We start from the raw sequence: 22,211 nt of genomic DNA on the forward strand, positions 1-22,211 counted from the left end.
ATTTGAGAAAGGAGAGGATGTTTCACGTTAAGAGAGATGAAGAGGTTGTTAACCTGATATAAGTAGAATAATGACAAAAGAGCATGTGAATTTGTGCCATAAGTGTGTGTACGTGTAAGTGTGGGTGTTTGTGTGTCCCATGTGGCTGGATATTTATCTCAATCAAGGCTATTCATTTATAGGTCTGTCACTTGCTGGCACCAAGTGGAATTATAGGACAGAAGCAATCAATACACTGTTTAGGATTATTTGTAGACAAGTACGTACAAAATCTTAAACCAAGAAACGTAATGAAAAACAGTGAAACCAACTTATGTCAAATGTCAATAATATTACTTCTTATTGTATAATAAACTTATCAGGAGCAGGGTACTAAAGCCGTGTCAGAGATGAATCATTCAGACTAGCTGCAGGAGGGGGTTATGTTTTATCTTTTAATAAGAGGAACAGTATAAATGTTGCTCAAAATAAGGTCGGAGAATGAATCAAGATCCAAAAAATTTACAAACAAATTGAGCAGTCATCAAGCCTTCATCTAACGAATTAAAACGAATAATACAAATGATTGATTTTGATGCAGACGCATTATATCAGAATGTTGTTGCAGCCATAAAGAATCAGGGAAAATCAAACATTCATCTCAAATTATTGTGCGGCATGCAGCACGCTGCCACTCTCCACAGTAAGAATGCAATCTGGAGATCTTGTAGTAGTCCATATTTGTAATGACCACACTTATCTGCCCTAGGTAACTGAATAATCTTCTGCATGCTCTCTGTAATGTAATTATCCTGGTGTTAAACGGGTGTCTGCCCAGCTGGGATAATCAGAAGTTCCTTCCACAGACCTCCAGTGAGAAGGGCACCCACCCGTGACCATCAGCAATTTACAACTACAGTCATTATGATACTGACGCTAACGAAGGCTGATATTCAATTAACCGACATAATCAAGACAGATTGGCCAGAGATCTACAACATATACTGCAATAAAAAAAATTAACAAGCCATTTCTTCACAAGTGGAAAGACAGAAAGGAGTGAGGGCTTTGGTTGATTTAAATGCTTTTCACTTAGATCCAGAAATGTTAATTTGGCAAGTGACCATCGTGAGAGAGTGTTAAACTGGTGTTAAGATGATGTGCATAATTTAAGGAAGCTGTTGGAATCCATTGATTAAATAAAGAAGCAGGGTCTGTCAGCTAAAACTCCAGTATAACAGCTCAGATTTAATAGCCATTAACATTATTTAGTTTGTTGTTTAATTTGAACAAACTGCAAATTGCTGTGCCGAAGTGAGGTGTAGATGTGGTGTACCATAACTTTTCTTATCATTTGTCTTTTGCATCCATTATTAGCATTTATTTATTCAGAATTGTTTGCCCATTTTCTTCTCTCTAATACAGTGGTTCTCAAAGTGGAGGGCTGCAGAGGCATGTCAGCGCGAGAGACCAGGAGGAAAAATGGTTATTAAAAAATAAAAATAAATCATATTTTGAAAAATTATTGATTAGAAAATAATATGATACAGTACAGTACTATTACGTCTGGATCTCTGTGTTTCATTAAAGCTCGGTTCTGTGTGTGTGTGGAACGAGCAATTTTGTGTGCATGCGCGAGCGAGAGAGAGCGCACCGGTACCGGAGATCGTTGTTGTTAGCTTCTGGTGCTAGCGAGCTACGCTAACAGATATAAGGAGTTCTCATTCATAACACTCCGTTCGATGTCTCACTATGGGATGCGCCTCATCGCGGATCAAACAGAAGCATCAATCTCATTACGCCAATCCTGATTGGCTGGTGATCTTGACGTCAGCGTCAGGGAATTCACCCCCTATAAGTAGCTTGCGCCACGACGCATGCGTCATTCAAACACCTCTTCTCGCTTCAGAGCACATCTCTACAGTAGCCGGACAAGCTTAACGGTCCACAGACTGAACCCAAATATAACCATTTCGGTCGACGGGCACTCGCCGGCTACTCCTTCTGCTTTGCAGGAAGACGGTAATACTAACGCCAGTTAGTATTGAAATCGACCTCGCCCTTCTCTTCCCCAGAAAGTAAGGTAGGTCTGATTTTTTCAAGCTAGCAACACACCTGTTGCTAGCTAGCTTCCCCTTACTACCGTCACCACGGTAGCGAGGACGCTTTTCTTTTTCTCTCTCACGGAGGAGAAAAGGATTAGAAGTATATTGACACACCAGTCAATATTCTTTGAGAACAAAGGACCCACACCGTCCCTTTTTCTCCGGATTAAGGACGGGTTGGTAACACTTTTCTCTCAACGACGTACCTGTTACGAGCGGGTCCTCTCCACGCCACGAGGCGAACAAGATGGACGCCTCTCCCCCTCACACCAGAGGAGTCAGGGACTCGAAGGCTCGGTCATGCGGCTGCGGGTTGAAGATAGCAGGCACAGACTCACACCAGGTCTGCTCGTCCTGTCTCGAGCTGGAACACGCCCAGGAAGCTATCTACAACCCCGGCCCGTTTCACCAGAAAGAGCCTCCACCAACGGCTAGCACACCAAGCTAGCTTGTTGGAACAGGACTCCCTCATGTCCACTGATTCGCCGTTTGGCAATCAAGACACGGGGGCGCCCGCCTCAGAGACTGAGCCCCTCACTGTGTCGGTCTGGGGCTCACTAACAGCGGCGGAACCGGGATCCCACGCCGTGTCAGGCCGGGACCCGGTGGCGGCAAGAGACGCGGGAACGGAGCCCCACGCCTCACCAGGCGGGAGCTCCCGGCAAGACCTCACCATGGTCTCGCCAGCAGAGGCTCGGCCTGCTCCGCATACTGCCGATGGAACTGCTGGTGGCAGCCCACCTCCTACCGAGGATGGGCCCGTCACCAAGCAGGAACCCCACGCTGCCAGCGAAAGTGGACCGTTTCCAGTCGACCATGACTGAATGGTTCTACAGAGCCGCAGCGTTGTCCGCCAGGGCTCTGAACGTTTCCTCACTGCTAACCGCATACCAAGCGGAGCTCTGTGAGGATACATGGCCCAGCCGCTGCCTTCGCAGCGGCAGCCCTTCGTCCAAGCTGCCCCGAACCCTGCTCGGTTGAAAATACCGAAAACGCAGAGGTCGCAGTCCGCCCCGAGTCCCCAGCCCAGGCAGGGGACGAGGGCGAGCTGGCCTAGAAAATCTCCGGTTCCGGCTGTAGCCCAGGCGCAGCCAACCCAGAATTTCGGCCAGCAGTCGAGGAAGAAGAAACGAGCGGCGTGACAGCCCCTCCTTCTCCCCCTCTGTGACAGAGCTGGGGTCGTGAAGGCACCACCGTCACGCGCATGCGCAGTGTCAGTGGGGATTGTCGAAATGGGGCACCACAGTGCTCAGACACTGGAGGGCCCCATAACACAACAAATAGAGACTCAGAGGGGAAGAGACGTGACATCTCAGCTGGCTCTAAGGAGCATACAGCGGGAGATGCTCACGACATCTGCTTGGGTTTCTCAAGACAGTTACACGGAGCTACAGACTCCAAGTCACCGTCACCCCCCCTCGCTTCTCGGGCATTCGAAGGCCCGAGGAAAGTCAGCCCATATTCTGGAGAGAGAGATTCTCTTACTCCTAGAAAAGAGGGCTATATCTATTGTACCCGCTGAGCAGAGTCAGGGCGGCTTCTATTCCAAGTACTTCCTCGTTCCCTAACGGGGAGGGAACGGAATTCGGCCAATACTTGATTTGAGGGCTCTGAACAAATATCTAAAAAGATATAAGTTCAGAATGCTCACTCACACATCTCTGCTGCGGCTCGTGCGACAAAACGACTGGTTTAAATCAGTCGACCTGAAAGATGCGTATTTTCACATCCCAGTATATTACCCACACAGGAAATATCTGAGATTCGCATTTCAGGGGATCTGTTATGAATACAGAGTACTCCCCTTCGGTCTGTCTCTCAGTCCAACGGTGTTTGTACGATGTACGGAAGCCGCGATAGCCCCGTTAAGACAACAGGGTATTCGCCTGGCGACCTACCTGGACGACTGGCTGCTTCTCGCACAGTCGGAGCAGGAGGCTGTTACGAAGACAAATGTCCTCGTAAAGCACCTGCTCAACCTGGGTTTCATAATAAACACAAAGAGCATGTTGTGCCCCGCGCAGACTATACTCTTCCTGGGTTTACGCCTGAACTCGGTGCCCTTTTCAGCTCGCTTGTCAGCGGAAAGAGTGAAAGCTTTCAGAGCTTGTCTCGCTCTTTTCCAGCTGCGCTAACATGTTCTCTTCAGATCATGCCTGCGATTGCTGGGGCTCATGGCGTCAGCCATCCTGGTCGTACGACTGGGACGCTTACACATGAGGGAGTTTCAGCGCTGGGTGGCCGCCCTAAAACCATGGCGCGCGGAGAGTGATGGTTACTGTGAAATGCGTAATGGCACTGCGCCACTGGCTGCACCCGACTTTTCTAGTACGAGGTGTGCCTATGGGTGCTGTCCTTTCACGGAAAGTGGTCACCACGGACGCATGTCTGACAGGTTGGGGAGGTATTTATGAAGGTCGCCCGGTGAGAGGTCTCTGGAGCAGAGACCTCCAGCGGGCGCATATAAATTACCTGGAGCTTTTAGCGGTGTTTCTCACCCTAAAACGCTTTCTGCCTTTCCTCAGGGGACATCACGTCCTGCAAGTATTAACCGCCAAGGGGGTTTGCGTTCTTTCCAGTTACACACACTGGCGCGCAAACTTATCCTATGGAGCGGTAGACGTCTCCTCTCTCAGAGCGACGCACGTACCGGGAGTGATGAACCTCGGGGCAGATCTACTGTCCAGAGGTATACCACTTTATACAGACTGGACTCTACATCCAAGGATTGTGAGGCAGCTGTGGGTGCGTTACGGCAGAGCCGCGGTGGATCTGTTCGCATCAAAAGACAACGCTCAGTGTCAGCTGTTCTTTTCGATGCGTGATCTAAATGCACCGTTAGGCGTGGATGCACTCGCGCACAATTGGCCCCCGGGCCTTCTTTACACGTTCCCACTCCTGGCTCTGATACCTCCAACTCTGGCCAGAGTGAGAGAGCAACGCCACACACTTATCCTGATAGCTCCGCACTGGCAAGCTATGTACTGGCTAGCGGAGATATATCAGCTGCTGTGCGGGCAGCCATGGCAGCTCCCACTATGCAGGGACATACTGTCCCAAGCGGGGGGGGCGATCTTTCACCCACACCCAGAGCGCTTGGCTCTATGGGCCTGGCCCGTGAGTGGTACAATCTGAATACAGTGTGACATGAAGCTGATCCTGGCAGCTGCCAAGCGAGCCAGTGGCACTCATGCGCTATCTGTACAGTCTTCAGGGCAAACAGAGTGTGGTTGAAGCCCAACCCTGCCTTTATTTTAAGGCGGTTGGTTCAGGTACCATATTTGACATTGAGGCATCCTCCCCGCCACTGTATTCCTCCGGGGAACAGCGGCCGGATTTGCCGTGTCCAGTCCGTGCTTTGCGCACGTACAGGGACGGATCAAGGGTGCTTCGTCATAATGACCAAACCCCTTGTGTCCTGGGCAAGCCTGTTACTAAGCAACGGCTCTCCCACTGGTTTGTGGAAGCAATTGCTTTGGGGCCCATACGAGTCAGAGTTCGCAGGCACCTTCGGGTCCGCGAGCTCTTTTGACTCGGGGTCTGGCTGCATCCTGGGCTCTGTCCAGGATGTCTCCCATCCAAGACATTGGTGCAAGCGGCGAGCTGGTCCTCGCCGCTCACTTTTGTCCGCCTCTTAACAGGCTGGACGTTCTACTCCCAGTGTGACTCAAGCAGTGCTGGGCACCTGGTTGAGTCAGAGCTCTACCTGTTAAAGTTCTGGTTGGTTTGGTGATTTTCGAGATAAGCTCGTCTGGCAATACGGGAGCTACAATTTCCCATAGTGAGACATCGAACGGAGTGTTATGAATGAGAACTATAGGTTACTTACGTAACCCCAGGCCTCAGAGTAACATGAAAACATGAAGTGAGATGTCTCACCAGACGGCCCTCCTTGCTATGGTGAAGCGAGAAGAGGTGCTTATTTTGAATTACGCATGCGTCGTGGCGCAAGCTACTTATAGGGGGTGAATTCCCTGACGCTGACGTCAAGATCACCAGCCAATCAGGATTGGCGTAATGAGATTGATGCTTCCGTTTGCTCCGCGATGAGGCGCATCCCATAGTGAGACATCTCACTTCATGTTACTCTGAGGCCTGCGGTTACGTAAGTAACCTATAGTTTTTTCAACAACAAGGTGGAGGAGAGTCCTCTCCTGTGAGACTGAGAGGCTCAGTGAGCTAAAGGACTCTGTTATCTCAGTGGGTCTCAAACGTTTTGGTCACCATTAATGTAAACAATTATTTCCGAGGCACACGTTTATATGATCATTATAGTTATAAAAAATTAAGAGAATAAATTAAAAACAGGTATGAAATACTATATGACATTAAAAAAAGAATAAAGTTTAAAAGGGAGTGATTTGTAAAATATCCATAAAGAAAAAGTAAATCTGTTTACAGTTCTGTTTCATATGGGTGTTGAGAGATGTATCCATAGATCTCTTCATTTTGCTCTCAAAGTGCACCAGATTGATGCTTTTAACTTCAATATTTAAAAATCTTCCGGGAGAGCTTGCCCCCGGACCCCCCTATGTGAGGTCCACACACCACCTATAAAAATAGCACTTTACCCCTGCTTACACCTATATGCCGTGAGTTGATATCGAGCCTTCATTGTAACAGTTGCGGGTACGTTGTGTATATGCGTGGGGGTTGTTGCAGTAGAAAATGCCACTGTAGCACCCGGTACATTAATAAGAAACCCTAAATGTTTGAGCACCCTCTATGAAACATCAAGCTACCCCACGGCACCCCCAAAATAAATCTCTGGCACTGCCACTGAGCCTGACTATTTGTGTTGAGGGGGCCCGAATTTTTTTTTTCTCCAAAGGGGGGGCCTGACAGAAAAAGTTTGAGAACCACTGCTCTAATAGCAGGCGATTCCTTGCATTGAGCTTCACCAAATGAGTGCAAAGTGAAGGAGGATCCTACTATAGCCTTGATCCCACTGTCCTTCGTGCAGGTGCTATGCACAACAGATGCAAGCAACAATGACAAACCAGCAACCAGCTTCGGACTCTCAAACATGTACTTGGACTATTGGAATTAGTCTCTTTTTAGCATTCGCATGACAGGCGGTAAACATGATCTGCGTTGATGTTGTGAGAGTGGTGCTGCCCTATTAGGTGGAAGCTCGAAACTGTCGAAGAGCGCTGCCCTCAATGTTCAAAAGTATTTAAACTCTGACCTTGTTCATCGCTGACCTTTCGATGTGCAACCAATCAGATGCTGCTGTATGTAGGGACGCAGGCTAGCAGGGGCTGAACTATAGAAAATAAATCTTAAGTGGATTCACCGCAAGGCTCTGCACCCAACGTTGCAGTGACCAAAAAGCAACTTGCATTACATGTGAATGCAGCGTTGGAGTAACACCTCTGCTTATAAACAACCCCCTGGTTTCTGAAGCACTCTGACTGCGACTCAGAATTGACTTGTTTTTCAGATTCTCTTTAATTAATTCACATATGGGAGCTTAAAGATCTTTATACCACTAGCTATTAAGCAACTCCAATGACTGGACCAGTTGGAAGTGTTTTTGTTTAAAGGCTAACACACTGTATCTGTTAGAGGAGGGCAATGTTTGGGCCTATTCAAGTTTTGTAGCTTTAGGCCACAAATCCAAACATTTGTTGAACTACACACTGAGAAAATCCCTCCCAGAAATAAATAAAAGAAAACCATGAAAGAAAAGTATGCCTTTTACTGAAGCTGATCCTTCCCTTTGTTTCTGAGAGGACAGAACATTCATCTCTGTTTTATGATCTTTTCTCTGTTATCACTTTCATCTCTAGTGGCAAGGCAAACCCAATAAACATAAAGCAGGTTCAGTATGAATTAATACTTTACCTCTATGTCAGCATGATGATGATGATGATGATGATGATGATGATGATGATGTAGGTAGATGAAGATGATCAGAAAGACGAGGGTGATGAGAATGAGCATCATGGTGGCGATGACAACACAAATGATGCTGGCTATGATTTAGTTACACAGCAGATCACTGCAGGAAGAGTAGAATAGAATCACATACATTGCATTTTAATCAAAATACATGACCATGGTTTCAAACTATAGAAGTCAACTTTGTTTTATGCATATTGGCTGGAATAAGTGATACAATCATTATTCATTAACCACACACACAGCCCATTGCAAGGTTATATTTGCAAGTGAATTGTAGGAGGATTTCATCTAAGTGAGAACAAGGCCTAATGTGAAAAACCGCCTCCAAATTTTAAAACAGCATGTGTGTTTTTCTTAAAAGGGTAATATATATATTTTTTAATACATGTCTCATGCTGTACAGTTTGGTTATACAATCTATTCAAGTATTTTACATCATGCAGTTGAGAGGCATGGAAAAACCTACAGTTTTCAATTGACTCGTCACAGGGGTTTCGAATGAATTCATGTCTTTGAAAAGGAGTTATAAAACATAGCAGGAGTTACAAATGATCTGGTTTAACAGCCATAGAATATGTTTCACTTGTTGCTCAGTGGTAATGTCAAGTCATTGCTCCTAGTGTATATACCATGATTTCCTGTACCCTTCTGTAGCAGCCGGCCAACACCACCAGATAAATGACCTTCTCCACTAGATAAGATATAAATGCACATTTGTGAATTAAACAAACACAAAAATTAAACAGATTACAAAACGAAAGAAGTCTGAATCTGTCCAACTCGTTCAGCTAATTACAGTAATGGAAGCATTAAGCTGATCAGTTATTTGCTTAAAAGGTTATTAATTATAAATATATATAAACATGTTACAAAATCAGCAAATAACACATGCCAATTATTTTTGGAAGTGTAATAGGCAAATGCCAGTCACAATCATCTGGATCTGGGGGTGTGTGCTGACCAATTATCACCAGCTGGATGCACATGTTATGCATCGAACTTGGTTGAAATTAGTTTGAAGTAGATATTTACTAGCTGTGCTCCTATTTTAGTGTTAATAGCTCTGTGTTTATGATCATTAATGGATCTCATAAGAGGGTTATTTTAGAGAAGAGCACAGAGCCTGCTTTGCCTCTCCATCTGCCTTCCAAGACATCCAGTGCATGCTCAGCGTGTGTAGCTGCTTGGCTATATAACATGGAACACATTAGTTACAAAACACATCTTCCAAACGTTTTTTTTTTCAATCTGATCATATTCCTTTCCCAGAAAAAGAGCAAAACTCACAGGCACAGAGGAAACGAAAGATCCTGTGACACATCACAATACTACTAATACTGTCCTGGGGCAAACCCGGTACTGCATATCCCTCATGCGTTTATGGTAATATGGTCCTGCTTTACAATACATTAGAGCTAAAATGTGTAGCAGCACCTACCTGCCGATGAGCAGGAACTCTCCCACCAGTCCCTGGCGTCTCATGGCCATGAGGATGTTGCGGACAGTCATGCCTTCACAGAAACAAGCCACCACCCGGGCTTTGGGCAGATGGGCCCGCAGCCGCTCCAGCAGCCGATCAAAGCTCTGCTCTCCAGCATTGCTCCAGATTTTGCCTGGAGATAACATGTCAGACAAATACAAATGTGGTCTGTGACAAATGTGATATGTTGGATCTCTGTTGTGTCATGTGTAGGGAAGTGTTGAGTTCCTTTCGGGGTTTTCTTTGTCAGAGTTGCTCTATTTCATTATGCTTTAGTTTCAACCATCTGACACCCACAGTGTGAAATGGGTCTTCACCATGTAATAAACAACAGACTGATTTTTGTTGTAAAATATATGTCTTGTTGTTGGTAGATCTCTTTAAGCTGCAGATACATTTATCTGAACTGTGGACACCCTGGTGTTTGAAAGAAAGTACAAAGGTTATTGCTGTTTGCTAGCTACACTTAAACAAACTATACACCCACTAAAATACAATTCCATTTCTTACTTGACTAGATATTGTACATTATTATTGATTAGTTCACTCTTGTTGTTGTGACCTGAGTATCTTACCAGAGTGGGCGATACAGATGCCCTCCTTAGCTGCCATGTCCTTGAATGCTTCCATCCCACTTTCACCATAGTTGCCTGGAGAAACAAAGAAAGGGGAAATGAAGTGAATTCTGTTTTGTTTTAACAACAGCAGATTCAAAAGCAGAGGTAAATGCATGATTGGAGGGATGGATGGTTACATAGATATAATTTATACTTAATACATAATGACAATGAACAATATTGATTCCATTCAAGTTGCAACTGACTTGTGCAAACTGAAAAGTCATTTTCTATCACACATAGTCTAAATAAAAAATGTTGGTGGAAAAGGAGGAAGTTTGAGACCTGATCCCTCTTTCTCAAAAACATGCCCACTGCACTAACTTGTCTGCTACTGCATATCTCATTAAAGCTACATTTTGTGTCAGAGAACGCATCTCCCCACAGTGGCACCCGTGTCTTTGCCAGAGAAAGTGGGTGACCTGGAATTTATGCAAATGAATGGTTGTACACACTGGCAAAGGATATGATAGGATTCCCCTCTTTAATTTCTCTTCCTCTCCCTTTTATCTGTCCCCCTCCTCTGTTTTGATAGGATAAAAGATTCAAATGATCTCTTTCTAACCCCGTTCTTTTTAAATAATGCCTCTTTTTTTCTCACTAAATGAGGTTGATACATCTTCTTTGTATTGATCCGTGCTCTAGTTACACTGATGAGTAAAAAATAAGTCAAAAGGATAAAGAGTGATGAAATAAAATGAGAGGAAAATATTTGGGGGAAAAGACAAACCATGGCGGGAAGCAGAGCACGCTGAAAAAGCAGATAGGGCAAGACGTCCCACAATCCCTGACCGCTGTTGCAACTCAGTGTGTCAGTGAGTCTATGTGTGTGTGTAGTCAGGCCAATGATGAGTATGGTGGAGCGAGGTGTAAAGTCCTGTAATTAGTGTCTCAGTGAGAGGAATCGTAGACAGATGGTACAGCCCGTCTTTCCCCTGCATGTTGACACGCGTGCACGCATTCAAACTGTTACCATCATCAAAATCGATAAAGCTTGTAACCTACTTCACTCGGTCTCAAAAGGGATTTATGTGCGAGACATCTCTCTCTCACTCAGTAATCCTGTCATGTGACTATCACTTCGTTTCTGCCTCTGAAAATCTTACACTCCCTTCAAATCGACTTCTCTAAATTCACTTTTCAACATTTGATACGCTTGTTTCAATTCAGCTTGCCCACCTCGTTTATTACTTAAAATCCTGCCTTATATCCACTCACAGGCCTTTTAAGCTTAACACAACTTACAGCCAATATGTCCTGTGTAGACCATGGTTAGCATCACATTTTGGAGCAGAACACATCACATTAGGGCCATACATTTATATTATAGCAATATTGGGATTTGTCACTATAGGTACCACTACCACTGTTGTAGCTCTTCTATTACCCACCTAGTCATTATAGCAACATCACTGATTATTACATATTACAAATCTCACGTGCACACATTCGTTAACCCTAATATTGTTGCAAGATTGATATTTAGGAAAAAAATGTAGGTATCTTATTTCACATCGGGTAGATTTACCTCAAACTCTCTCCTCAAATATAGTGCCTTCCTGTGGTTCATCACCTCCCACTGAAAAAAACCCCACTGGGACACCCAGCACAGAGATCACACATTCACAGCTTCTCTCGGTTTCCTTTCTAACCCTTTGTGCTTTTGTCCCCTTTACCTCTTATTGATCCCCTCTACAAAGCTGCGTGTCCTTAATCTCTAACTATATATATATCATTTCAATGGCAAACGAAAAAAGAACAAAAACAGCTTAAAGTAAAAATGTGCAGAAATATAGGAAAGATAAATCCTTTCTCACCGTGTGCTCCTCACATGTACACCCCTCTACCCTCGTTTGCTTTTATCCCTCTTCCTCAACTTATTAATTTGATATATTGCAATAAATTACAACATGCAAGGCTGAAGGGTCTCCCACTTGCCCTCTGTGGAGCTTCCTCTCCCCCTCCTCTAGCTACTTGTCTTCTCTACACCCGCTTTCTCTTAGCACCACATCTTACACTTTAAGATGCAGAGACAGGTGCTTCAGTGTATGTCCCCCCCCCACCCCTCCCCTCTTCCTCACACCCTTTATTCATCCTTCTCAATTACCCACTCTCATCCTCTCATCACTCTCATCAGGTCTATTACATGCAATTACATGTTACTTCCCTTCCCCCCCCTCCCTTCCTGTCTGTCTGTCTCCTCCTTTTAACCCTAAATCCCTTTTTACCCAGAGAACAGAAAAACAACATGCAGTAAAAATATAAACACTATTCAGTAAAGGGCATCATCTTTCTGCCCCTCTTTTTTGTTCTCTCCAAGTTATCCTCGATCCCCAAACTACCCCATATCCCATCTGGAGCACTACAACAATGAGTAGCGAAATGTCAAACACAGAAATACCCCAGGGGTTGACACTCACTGACACCCACACTGTGTTAGACAAGATTACACAGCTAATGGAACGCACACATTACCACAAAACAGCATGCCTCTGCACACAGACAAGCAAAGACTCTGTACAATATTCTTGTTTGTCTACATGTTTGAGGAATTGTTCAAATATTTTCTTCAAATTACTTTAGATTTAAGAAATGCACACAAAACAAACTCAAAAGGTTTTTCCTTTTTGTTCCGAGTCAATTGATTATCAGAATAGATACAGATTAGCTGTCTGTCATCAACTCATAAAGGCAGGTTCCTGGTCAGCTACAGAGAGAGAGAGAGAGAGAGAGAGAGAGAGAGAGAGAGAGAGAGAGAGAGAGAGAGAGAGAGAGAGAGAGAGAGAGAGAGAGAGAGAGAGAGAGAGAGAGAGGTGTAAAACAAGGGCTATGTGTCGAAGTTGCCCACCGCTGTAGGCTCTGAGAAGACATGCATAAATCAGGCTACTCTAGCGCTAAGATGTGTCTATCACCGGGATGATTAATGTGTGGGTGGTTTGAATGTTCAAACATAGCCATCTAATTGATACACTCCTCCTGAAGCACACATTTATCTTGTATAATTATATTTCTTTGGCATTTTCACTTTCAGATGCTTTTCAGCTGTATAGCCTAATGCATGTGTTTCTGTTCAGTGCAATATACAGGTGTTTGAAACCTTCCTTATTTTTCAAAATAAAAATAGTGGAAGGATTTTATCCGTCCTTGGCACTTGCACTTTACTATCTATTTAAAATAAATGAAAACAAATGTATCCTTTTCGCGCTGTACCGACCTTGCACCGAAGCGTTACACAACCCCGTTGTGTTTATCAGCAGTTTATAACAATGACCAAATCCACTTGCACCATGCTTTCATTCTACTGAGCAAACTCTGGAGTCAGAAATTAACCATGTCTGTGCCCTGCCCATGCACCATTCTTGTTCGCATACAGAGAAACAAACGCACATCATGAACACTGTCTGTGATGCTGTATGCATTGCAGGCCCACATATATCTCTACAGGTCCAAATAATTACAGACCCAGTATAATAAACAACATCCTCCAGTGAATGCATTGAATCCGTTTTAACATGGCAACAGTTTAGCCATTTGTAGCCCTTAATGACCTTACTTACATCTGTGCCAACAGGAAATCTCTCTTTAATGCTCCCTTGTATAAATTGCGGGCAGACCCTGGGCAGCCAAACAGCTGCCAAACCATCTATCCATCTCCACAGAAGCCATTCAATGGATTCCAGATTGCAGAACAAGAGATCTGCTATCAGAGCAGATGTAGTTCTGTGACCGAGGCTCATTAAAAAGAGACAAGAACTGTTGTTATATGGGGACCCAATAAAACTGGCCCATGACCATCTTTGAATATACACCCAAAAAAATAAAATAATAATTGAGCACTTTCCGTCTTTCTCCTCTTCCCGATCATTATACCTTTCTCTACACTGTGTTCCTGAACCCATCCCAGTTTAATCTTCCTCAATCCTGCAACGGCCATGGCAGTTAAAGAGGCACAGGGCATGAGATGCTATAGAGACAGAGAGAAAACGGAGGAGGTGAGGAGTCATTCAAGACAAATGGGAGAAAGAAATGAGAAGACAAAAAGGGAGTGAGAGAAGGTTGACATCTTGACTTATTGAGATTGATCAATTTCTGTTGGAGGAGAGTACTCGTGACACGTGTCAAATTGTATGTCAATAAAACCCATTGAGCTGAATTGAATGAAATTGAACCGTACTGTCCAGTGCCTTGCTCCATATGTAGGTCTGGTCGGGGACTTGAACCGGTGACCCTACGGCTCACAGTCCAAGCCCCTACTGACTGAGCCACTGCCGGATCTATACATATATCTGAATATATCTCTCCATCTCGTGTGTCTGGTTTCTTTATGACTCACTTCTAATTTCTGTGGAACTTGACCCTTAAGCTTGAAGATGAAAAATGTTGAATAAAAAGAACAAAAAGGGACTGATGATACACGACTAGTCTAGAGAGACATTCTTCGCGTTACAAATGGAAGTGAAACGGTTGTCCAACTCATCATGCATACATTTGCGTATGTATTGGGGCATGAAAGGAATACACATGGTATTCCCCTCTCCAATAATATTACCTCATCACATCAATGTAATTACTGTGCTGATATGACATGTATTATTCAGTTTCTTCCATATCAGTTTCTATCGCCTCCAGATGCTAAATGTTAATAAAGAGAATTAATGAGTCTATATGCTTACCTCCCCCCTCCTTACTCTTCGTCTTATATATCCCAAGCATTACACAGTCACACCTTGTACCATTTCTGGCACTGCTATTACGGCATTCTCCATTCCCTCTTCCTCCCTCCCGTCTCTCATCCCCCAATTCTCTTCTTCCCATTTCCTTCCCTCTTCCTGCATTTTCCTCCCTGCTCTCCCCTCCCTTGCCTTTCTTATCTCTCTCCCTCTTTCTCAACCCTTCTGTCCTCACTCAGCCACCCTCCATTTCTCCTCGTTTGAGACTGATTGTGTTTGAGGAGGAAACAGTTGACCTTGAGGACCAGTTCCAAGGTCAAACCCGCTTGTCTGAAGAAATAGAAAGACCAATACTTTCCCCGACAATTTCACACATTTGCACTCATGAACACAAGCACTCTCTAAAACAGAAATTCCCCCCCACACACACACTTGACACAATTGATATTGTTACAGATATGTAGGGAGCTCTGTGTCCAAACATTAACATAAACAAGAGAAGACAGATTTACACAAATATCTGATCGTCTCAAGATTTCACGTTTTCAATTGGAAGGATTAGGTCAATAATACAATTCTGCAAGGTTTAATTACCACCGCACAACCTTGTTACGAGAGTAAAGTGTATTATTTTTACAATATTAATCACACTGATTATTGAAAAAATAGACAGTTATTTACAGTAAGTGCATATCTGCAATATTGTTGCTTCTTTATAAATTCCTGCCCTACATTATAACCACACGATAACAAATACCTCACAAAAACACCCTCTCACACCTTTAACACACACACACACACACACACACTTACCCTTCGTAGCTCAATTCAAATGCTGTTGTAAAGCCCTCAGGCAATGCCAGAGGCCAGTCCTCTGTGTGTGTTGCTCTTTATTGCACACTTTCAGGTCAAACAAGCCTTCTCTCAACACACACACACACACACACACACACACACCACCACACACCACACACCACAACACACACACACAACACACACACACACACACACACACACACACACACACACACACACACACACACACACACACACACACACACACACACAATGAGTAAGTGAGTTTGTAAAGTACATCTCCATGCTCTTTTTTTTTCTGTATGGTGTTTGGTGTAATGTCCTCTCCTTTATTCTCAGAGGCTTTATTCTGGTGGTGTGGCAACCACCTGTTTTTGTAACCCCATTCAACCACTACAGTACCTGCCAAACTCCTGCTCACTGCAATTTTTAGATACTTCTGGTTCATAAACCTCCTGGCATCAACCCAGCAACAATCATTCAATTTTCATCACATTTATGTTAGTAAGCTGAAAACTCATCTATTTCAAAAAACACTGCCTCTCCGCTGCGATCCATCTTGTTAATTACATTCCTCTCTCCCAAAATACTTTAATCTTGTTCAAAATAAACTTATTTGCCTTTTCTCCTTGCAAAGCATCACAAGTGTCTTCACAATTGTACATTTGAAAGAAATGAAGGACTTAGAACTTTGACTTTCCTCGAATTTCTTTGATTGTGGGAAAAAATCCAGGTAATAATTTATGATGAGGAGTCAAGGCAGCATGATACGAGGCAGTGGCGGAGAGAACAGAAAAGGAAAAAACATGTCTGCGTTGAAAAGTCAGAGATGAAAAGTCAGAGATGGTGGGTGTGTGTGTGTGTGTGTGTGTGTGTGTGTGTGTGTGTGTGTGTGTGTGTGTGTGTGTGTGTGTGTGTGTGTGTGTGTGTGTGTGTGTGTGTGTGTGTGTGTGTGTGTGTGTGTGTGTGTGTGTGTGTGTGTGTGTGTGTGTGTGTGTGTGTGTGTGTGTGTGTGTGTGTGTGTGTGTGTGTGTGTGTGTGTGTGTGTGTGTACCTTCGGTGTGTATAGCAGACACATAGCTCCAGTTGTATCTCTTGACAATGTCCACCATAGCTCTTGCCTGCTGGGCATCTGAAGGCACCACCCGCATAAAGTACTTAAAAAGGCTCTGAAAATAATAGAAACTAAATCAATGGCAGGATTATTCAGAAACATTTAAATCATCCAGTTAGGCAATGTGTCGTGTCCAATTAAAGTAGCAATAAAGGTAGCAGTAACACATTCTCTCTCAAACATGTATGGGCTACTTGAATGAAATGTGTCCACAGGTTCCTGGTCTCACCTTGTCGCTGAGGTCCATACTGGTGGCAGAGTAGGCAATCTGTGGTATGTTGAACAGCTGTAGAAGGTTCTGGACCTGGATGGCCACAGAGCTTGACCCTGGTCCAATTAAACCCACGATGGGTTTCTTCCCCCGCATGGGAGTGGCCGAGGGGTCTGAACACTTCACCGTGCTCACTCCTCCGCCACCTCCTCCACCTAGTCCCCCTCCGCCCCCCCACTCCTCTGCGTCGTCAGAGGAGACCAGTGAATCCCGTATGAACTCGATGCTCTGCTCCAGAGCCACGGCCGAGTGCCAACAGGAGTCCCGGATCTCGCAGCCCAGGGAGATGTTGGGCAGGATGAACGGGTCGGCGTTGATGCGGTCCAGCGTGTACATCATGGCCTCCACCCTCTGGATGCCGTACTGCTCCCGCACCGCGCCACATTTGCGCTCGTGTACCTGTGAAGAAGAAATCAAATCAAGTCTAATTGAGTTGGCATTTATGTAACAGTGTTGTATACATGTTGCAATTACTGATGATGGCATTCATTATTTAGATGCATTTTAATTTTGTTGTAGACTGAATGAACAGTAAGAATGTTGAACTAAGGCTTTTAACACATGGCTGCTTCACTGCACGAATAATATTAGTTTTATAGTCACAGGTCTGCTGTGTCTAAGAGTTATTTTTCTAGTTTGCAATTATCCGTAATGAGATGGAAAAAAAGATTAAATGTCGGCGGGTGGCTAAAGGTTCCTGGGGAAGCTAATGGAGAATGAAGGTTCATGGACTCACACAGAGGTACCCGTTCCACAAATGTAATGTCTGCTTTGGGACTTAATAAGCAGGGGAACATACTACTGCAACTCGCAGTGCCATAGATGCAAAAATCATCTCCAATCCTTATTATTTGACTATAATTGTATCCCTTTACTTTTGTTACATTTTCAAAATTGTTTTCTCTTCAAATCCAGACAGGATATTAAAATACAAAGTTTGCACTGAATTCCAATGACAGACAAACAACCCTGCACACATAGACAAAATACCCCAAATTACCTTGTCAGCAGGAGGCTGATGATGGACAGAGAACAGCGCTCCGATGATGATGTCACCAGGATTGTGTGCTACAACTCGCCGTTCAGACAGGGCAGAGTCAGCTTCATAGGATCCCACCCAAATGGACAGAACTAACAGCAGCCGAAGCATCATCTTGGTCCGTTGAGGTAACAAAGGAGAAGCAGATCTCATATGTGTTGAGTAGAGCCTTCACAGGAAACTACTTGTCCGAGGAACACTTTTCCTGGCCATGGCAGGAGCTTGTGGCACAGATGAGTTTATGCGAGTGGATGATTGGAAAATATTCCTTTCTTCTGTGTTGACGTTCAGATTTCAAGGTCTGACCATCACTGCAACAGCTGAGGCAGGTGCAGCAGTGCAACCTGGGAAAGTCAAAAGAAAACGTAGGCTCAGTCTCATTTGAGGAAACAATATCTGGCACCACCAATTATAAGGCAGAGTTGCTCTCCACAGTAACAGGTGAACGACAGACATGTTCACACAAACCTGTGAGTGGAGAATTCTTTGTAGCTGCTGCTGGATTTCACAGGCATGCAGCCTTCACAGGGTTTTTTGTAGTTTCATAGTTTATCTATTTAGAATAATCAGTCTGTAGACTCCATCTCCCATCTGCTTATACTTCATAACCTTCCATTTGATATACTATGAAATAAGGACTTGACTATACCCATTAAGATTTGTTTAAGTTTAACTTATCATATTATACCCTGCATGGAAAAATAGGGAAATACAATAACAACTATGATGGGGGATTTTAATCTTGTCTATCACTCAAACCTCAGATTGACAGGCAAACGTTTTATCAGATCAAGACACCTATTTTAGTTCAACACGAGCAATTTGGGTAAATCATACCTTCAGTCAAGTTTAAGATGAAATCCAGACACATTCATATAAGTAGGTTCCAAAGACTTAAATTGTTCTATAACCAATTTCCCTTCACACCTCGTCTTTTTAAGAAACTAATGATAGAGAAAAATGTATAAATGAAAGCCAGAGTTCATATTTGTCACTCTCACTTTTGTGAGCAGCGCTTTCACAGCAAATGTAAATCACAGGACACTTGAAGTTGAATTGAAATGGGAATGAGAACTGTGCCAATCGAATCAATATAACGACCATTGCCTTGGCTATCAATGAGCAATGGCTGTTTGTTCTTAAAGAAGCTTAATGTGATGACTAGAGAATCAGCTCTACACCAGTGCTCTTGATTTATGTATGGAGGCGTTTCAATCCCTGGCCTAGTCCTGTTCTTCATAATGCCCCGCTCTAAATCACTGTGACAGGGCAGAGTCACCACTGTGTCAACATTATATCAATAACACAAGACAACATTATATCACACCTCACAGCTGCTGTGAGGAGTCTTACTTGTGAAAACATGACGGCAACAAGGTCACATTAAAGCATCGACAGTCCCAGTTTTCTTTGAATTTATTTTTGTTTTGGTCCTTGAAGATCAAGATAAGATAAAGAAGAAAATAAGGTAAGAGAGCAGCAAGAAACTCTATCAGCCGATTAAATGTCATTCCTCAAGTGTTTGCCCCTTGACGCTAACACAATCAATCGGGTGTGTTATGCCCTGTTCTCCTGCTGCTCTGATTGTAACCTATTACTTTCACACTGGCTTTTCGGGATCTTTCCAGATGTGACCCCCTTCCATTGTCATCATTACAATAAATTGTAAGATAAATTGCGTTACAGAAAGAAGAAACAAAGAATTTGGCAAAAGCTTTCAGGTGATTATTCAAACAGACCTAGAGAACACATCTAGCTACTAGGGGTGTAACGGTTCACAAACATTTCGGTTCGGTACGTACCTCGGTTTTTTGGTCACGGTTCGGTTCGGTACGTTTTCGGTACAGCAGAATTTTTTTTCACAAAACAAAACATATATATATATATTTGTTTTTATTATTATTAAACTGTGAGTAATGTATTCACTCAAATAAATACAAAATATAATAAAATAAACATTAAGGTGCAGCATTTCGATGAACTGAAATAATCTGTATTTGAACTTTACTGTACTAGTACTCACAAAACATAAACTATTAGTTTTGGGTTTTTAATTATTATTAAACTATGAATATTCACTCAAATAAATACAAAATATAATCAAATGAACATTAAGGTGCAGCTTTTGGATGAACTGAAATTATCTGTATTTGAACTGTACTGTACTAGTACCTAAGCAGCCAGTTTGACATTAGGACTTGCTTGTCATTGTATTTTCATGTTGTTTAAAGAAAAATGAACTTTTCCACATTGCTTGCCGAAAGGGCAGATCTGCTGGCACTAGCAATGTATCCTGCTGTGGAGAAAACCCTCTCGCTAGGGACAGAGGTAGCAGATACAGCCAGGTAGCGCTTTGCTAACATGGCAACATAAGGATATTTGGCGTTTGTAATAGCTTTGGCTCGGTCTGAAGTTTTTGCGAGTGGTGGAGGCTCAAATGCTAGCGGGAGTTGGGTTTGCACTTCAGTCTTTTTTCTTTTGGTACCGGTGATATTCACGTTCGGGTGATGCCTTTTCAAGAGTGTGCAAGTTTGATGTATTGCCAGCCGCGTAACCAATGTCAGTTGAACAATGCCGACAAACAGCTTTGGTTTGGTCCACCTGTCTTTGTCCGTCATCCTTGTACGTAACTGCGAAACCAAAATGTTCCCAAACCGGAGACTTCAATGATGCTGGAGGATCGAGCTCAACTTTATCTGCGTTCGCCATTAATTTTCGACAGTTCCTCAAATTACTGACCAAATTTGAACGCATCCCTCTGACCAGCTCTCATAGCCCAATGTGAGGAAATTACTCTGAATGCTGCGACGCAGCACCTCAGATTACTTCCAAGAAGTTGTTCACTTTCTCAATTTTTTACGTTTAACGTTATATTCGTTCGGTACACTTCGGTACACACGTGTACCGAACCGAAGGGCCCGTACCGAATAATTTCGGTACGGGTACGTGTACCGTTACACCCCTACTAGCTACACAAACTACACCAAGCATAGATAGGAGGGACATCAGTGTCCTCCTCTGAGTAAACATTAAAGTAGCCATCCCCGCATTAATGGACAAGTCTTATTATTTGCTTAACCTCAGAGTTACTCAAATACTTTACTCCCCTGCAATGGAGCAATCTAATTGACCGTAAACAGCAGGGGAGCAGGGACAGTTTAGACGGCATCCACTGCTTATGAAAAACAGGATCAAGGTCGTGACAGGGGCGATGGTGGTTAACTCAGAGGGGAAAGGAGGGAGACTGAGGGGGTTAAGGTAGTGTTGGATAGAAAAGAGCAATAGAGGAGAGGGACATGCTAGAAGGAAAGAAAACCGAGTGCAGTATTAGACAAAAAGACAGAAGGTGGGAGGATTTGGTGAGGAAAGGGGGAACAGCGGCGTGGGAGAAGGAAGCAAAAGGGGAAGTGCATGTAGAAAGATGAAGAGGAGGAGAGATAAAGCTAGAAAGGGAGATGAGAACGGAACAAGAAAGAGAGTGATAAAAAGAGGCATCAGGGGACAGAGAGTCTCACTGAACATAATTAACATGCCAGTGTCAGGATGGCAACAGGCCTAACCGCTGCTCCCATAATGAACAAATCAAACGAAACGCGACACACACACACACACACACTGTCTGTACCAATGACGCGATTGTGTCTTCGTCTACTGTTCCCTAGATCAACTGCCACATTAATGTGAAGTTACAAATGACACTGCCAACTGAGGTGATTCAAATTCCCACTCACCTAAAAGTCCTCTCCCCACCCGCTTCTCTCTCCCTGAGACGAGCCACTGTTTCATTTGCAATCGTCTCTTCAGTATGCCTCTCACACAGTGGCTTACATGCTGTGCCTCTGTCACACTCCCCCTCTGTGTCCCTCTCTTGTTGCGTAGGCCTAATTGAGAGGAAGAGAAAATCAAATCCTCATTCCCTAAACAAACATTTTGCACACGCTATTAGGCATTTTTACGTCTAGTTCTATCCAAACTACGCACAAGGGCACTTAAAAAACCTTCCAAATCAACTTCTACACACTTAACGAGACATCACAGGCGGAGACCAGCATTCTCCCTCCCTCTCTGTCTTGCTTTAATTCAATGAGTTGCATTAGTGCAAACTCACACTCTTTACGTGTTAAACAGGGATGATAACAATTACAATTCATCTAAAAGAATCCCTGGTAAGCAAACACATTTATTTTCTCCGTCTTGCTCTGTGTGACGCACA

The 22,211-nt window shown here is 43.8% G+C and overlaps 1 protein-coding gene across 4 annotated transcripts in view; it reads right to left on the bottom strand.

Annotated features, from left to right (window-relative positions):
• grm5b (glutamate receptor, metabotropic 5b) overlaps positions 1-22,211 on the bottom strand; it is a 109,914-nt gene that overhangs the window by 83,051 nt on the left and 4,652 nt on the right. For 2 of the 4 annotated variants that reach the window (XM_034098038.2, XM_034098037.2), the window contains exons 2-7: positions 21,730-21,879; positions 17,960-18,342; positions 16,918-17,358; positions 16,629-16,743; positions 10,047-10,121; positions 9,430-9,604 (exon numbers count right to left, since the gene is read on the bottom strand). In XM_034098038.2, the coding sequence (XP_033953929.1) occupies positions 9,430-9,604; positions 10,047-10,121; positions 16,629-16,743; positions 16,918-17,358; positions 17,960-18,151 (998 nt within the window). In that variant the 5' untranslated portion in view covers positions 18,152-18,342; positions 21,730-21,879. The remainder of the gene's footprint in view (positions 1-9,429; positions 9,605-10,046; positions 10,122-16,628; positions 16,744-16,917; positions 17,359-17,959; positions 18,343-21,729; positions 21,880-22,211) is intronic. The other 2 variants (XM_034098039.2, XM_034098040.2) reach the window with 1 other exon arrangement.

Source organism: Pseudochaenichthys georgianus, chromosome 13 (genome assembly GCF_902827115.2).
Source record: "Pseudochaenichthys georgianus chromosome 13, fPseGeo1.2, whole genome shotgun sequence".
NCBI classification, from domain to species: Eukaryota; Metazoa; Chordata; class Actinopteri; order Perciformes; family Channichthyidae; genus Pseudochaenichthys; species Pseudochaenichthys georgianus.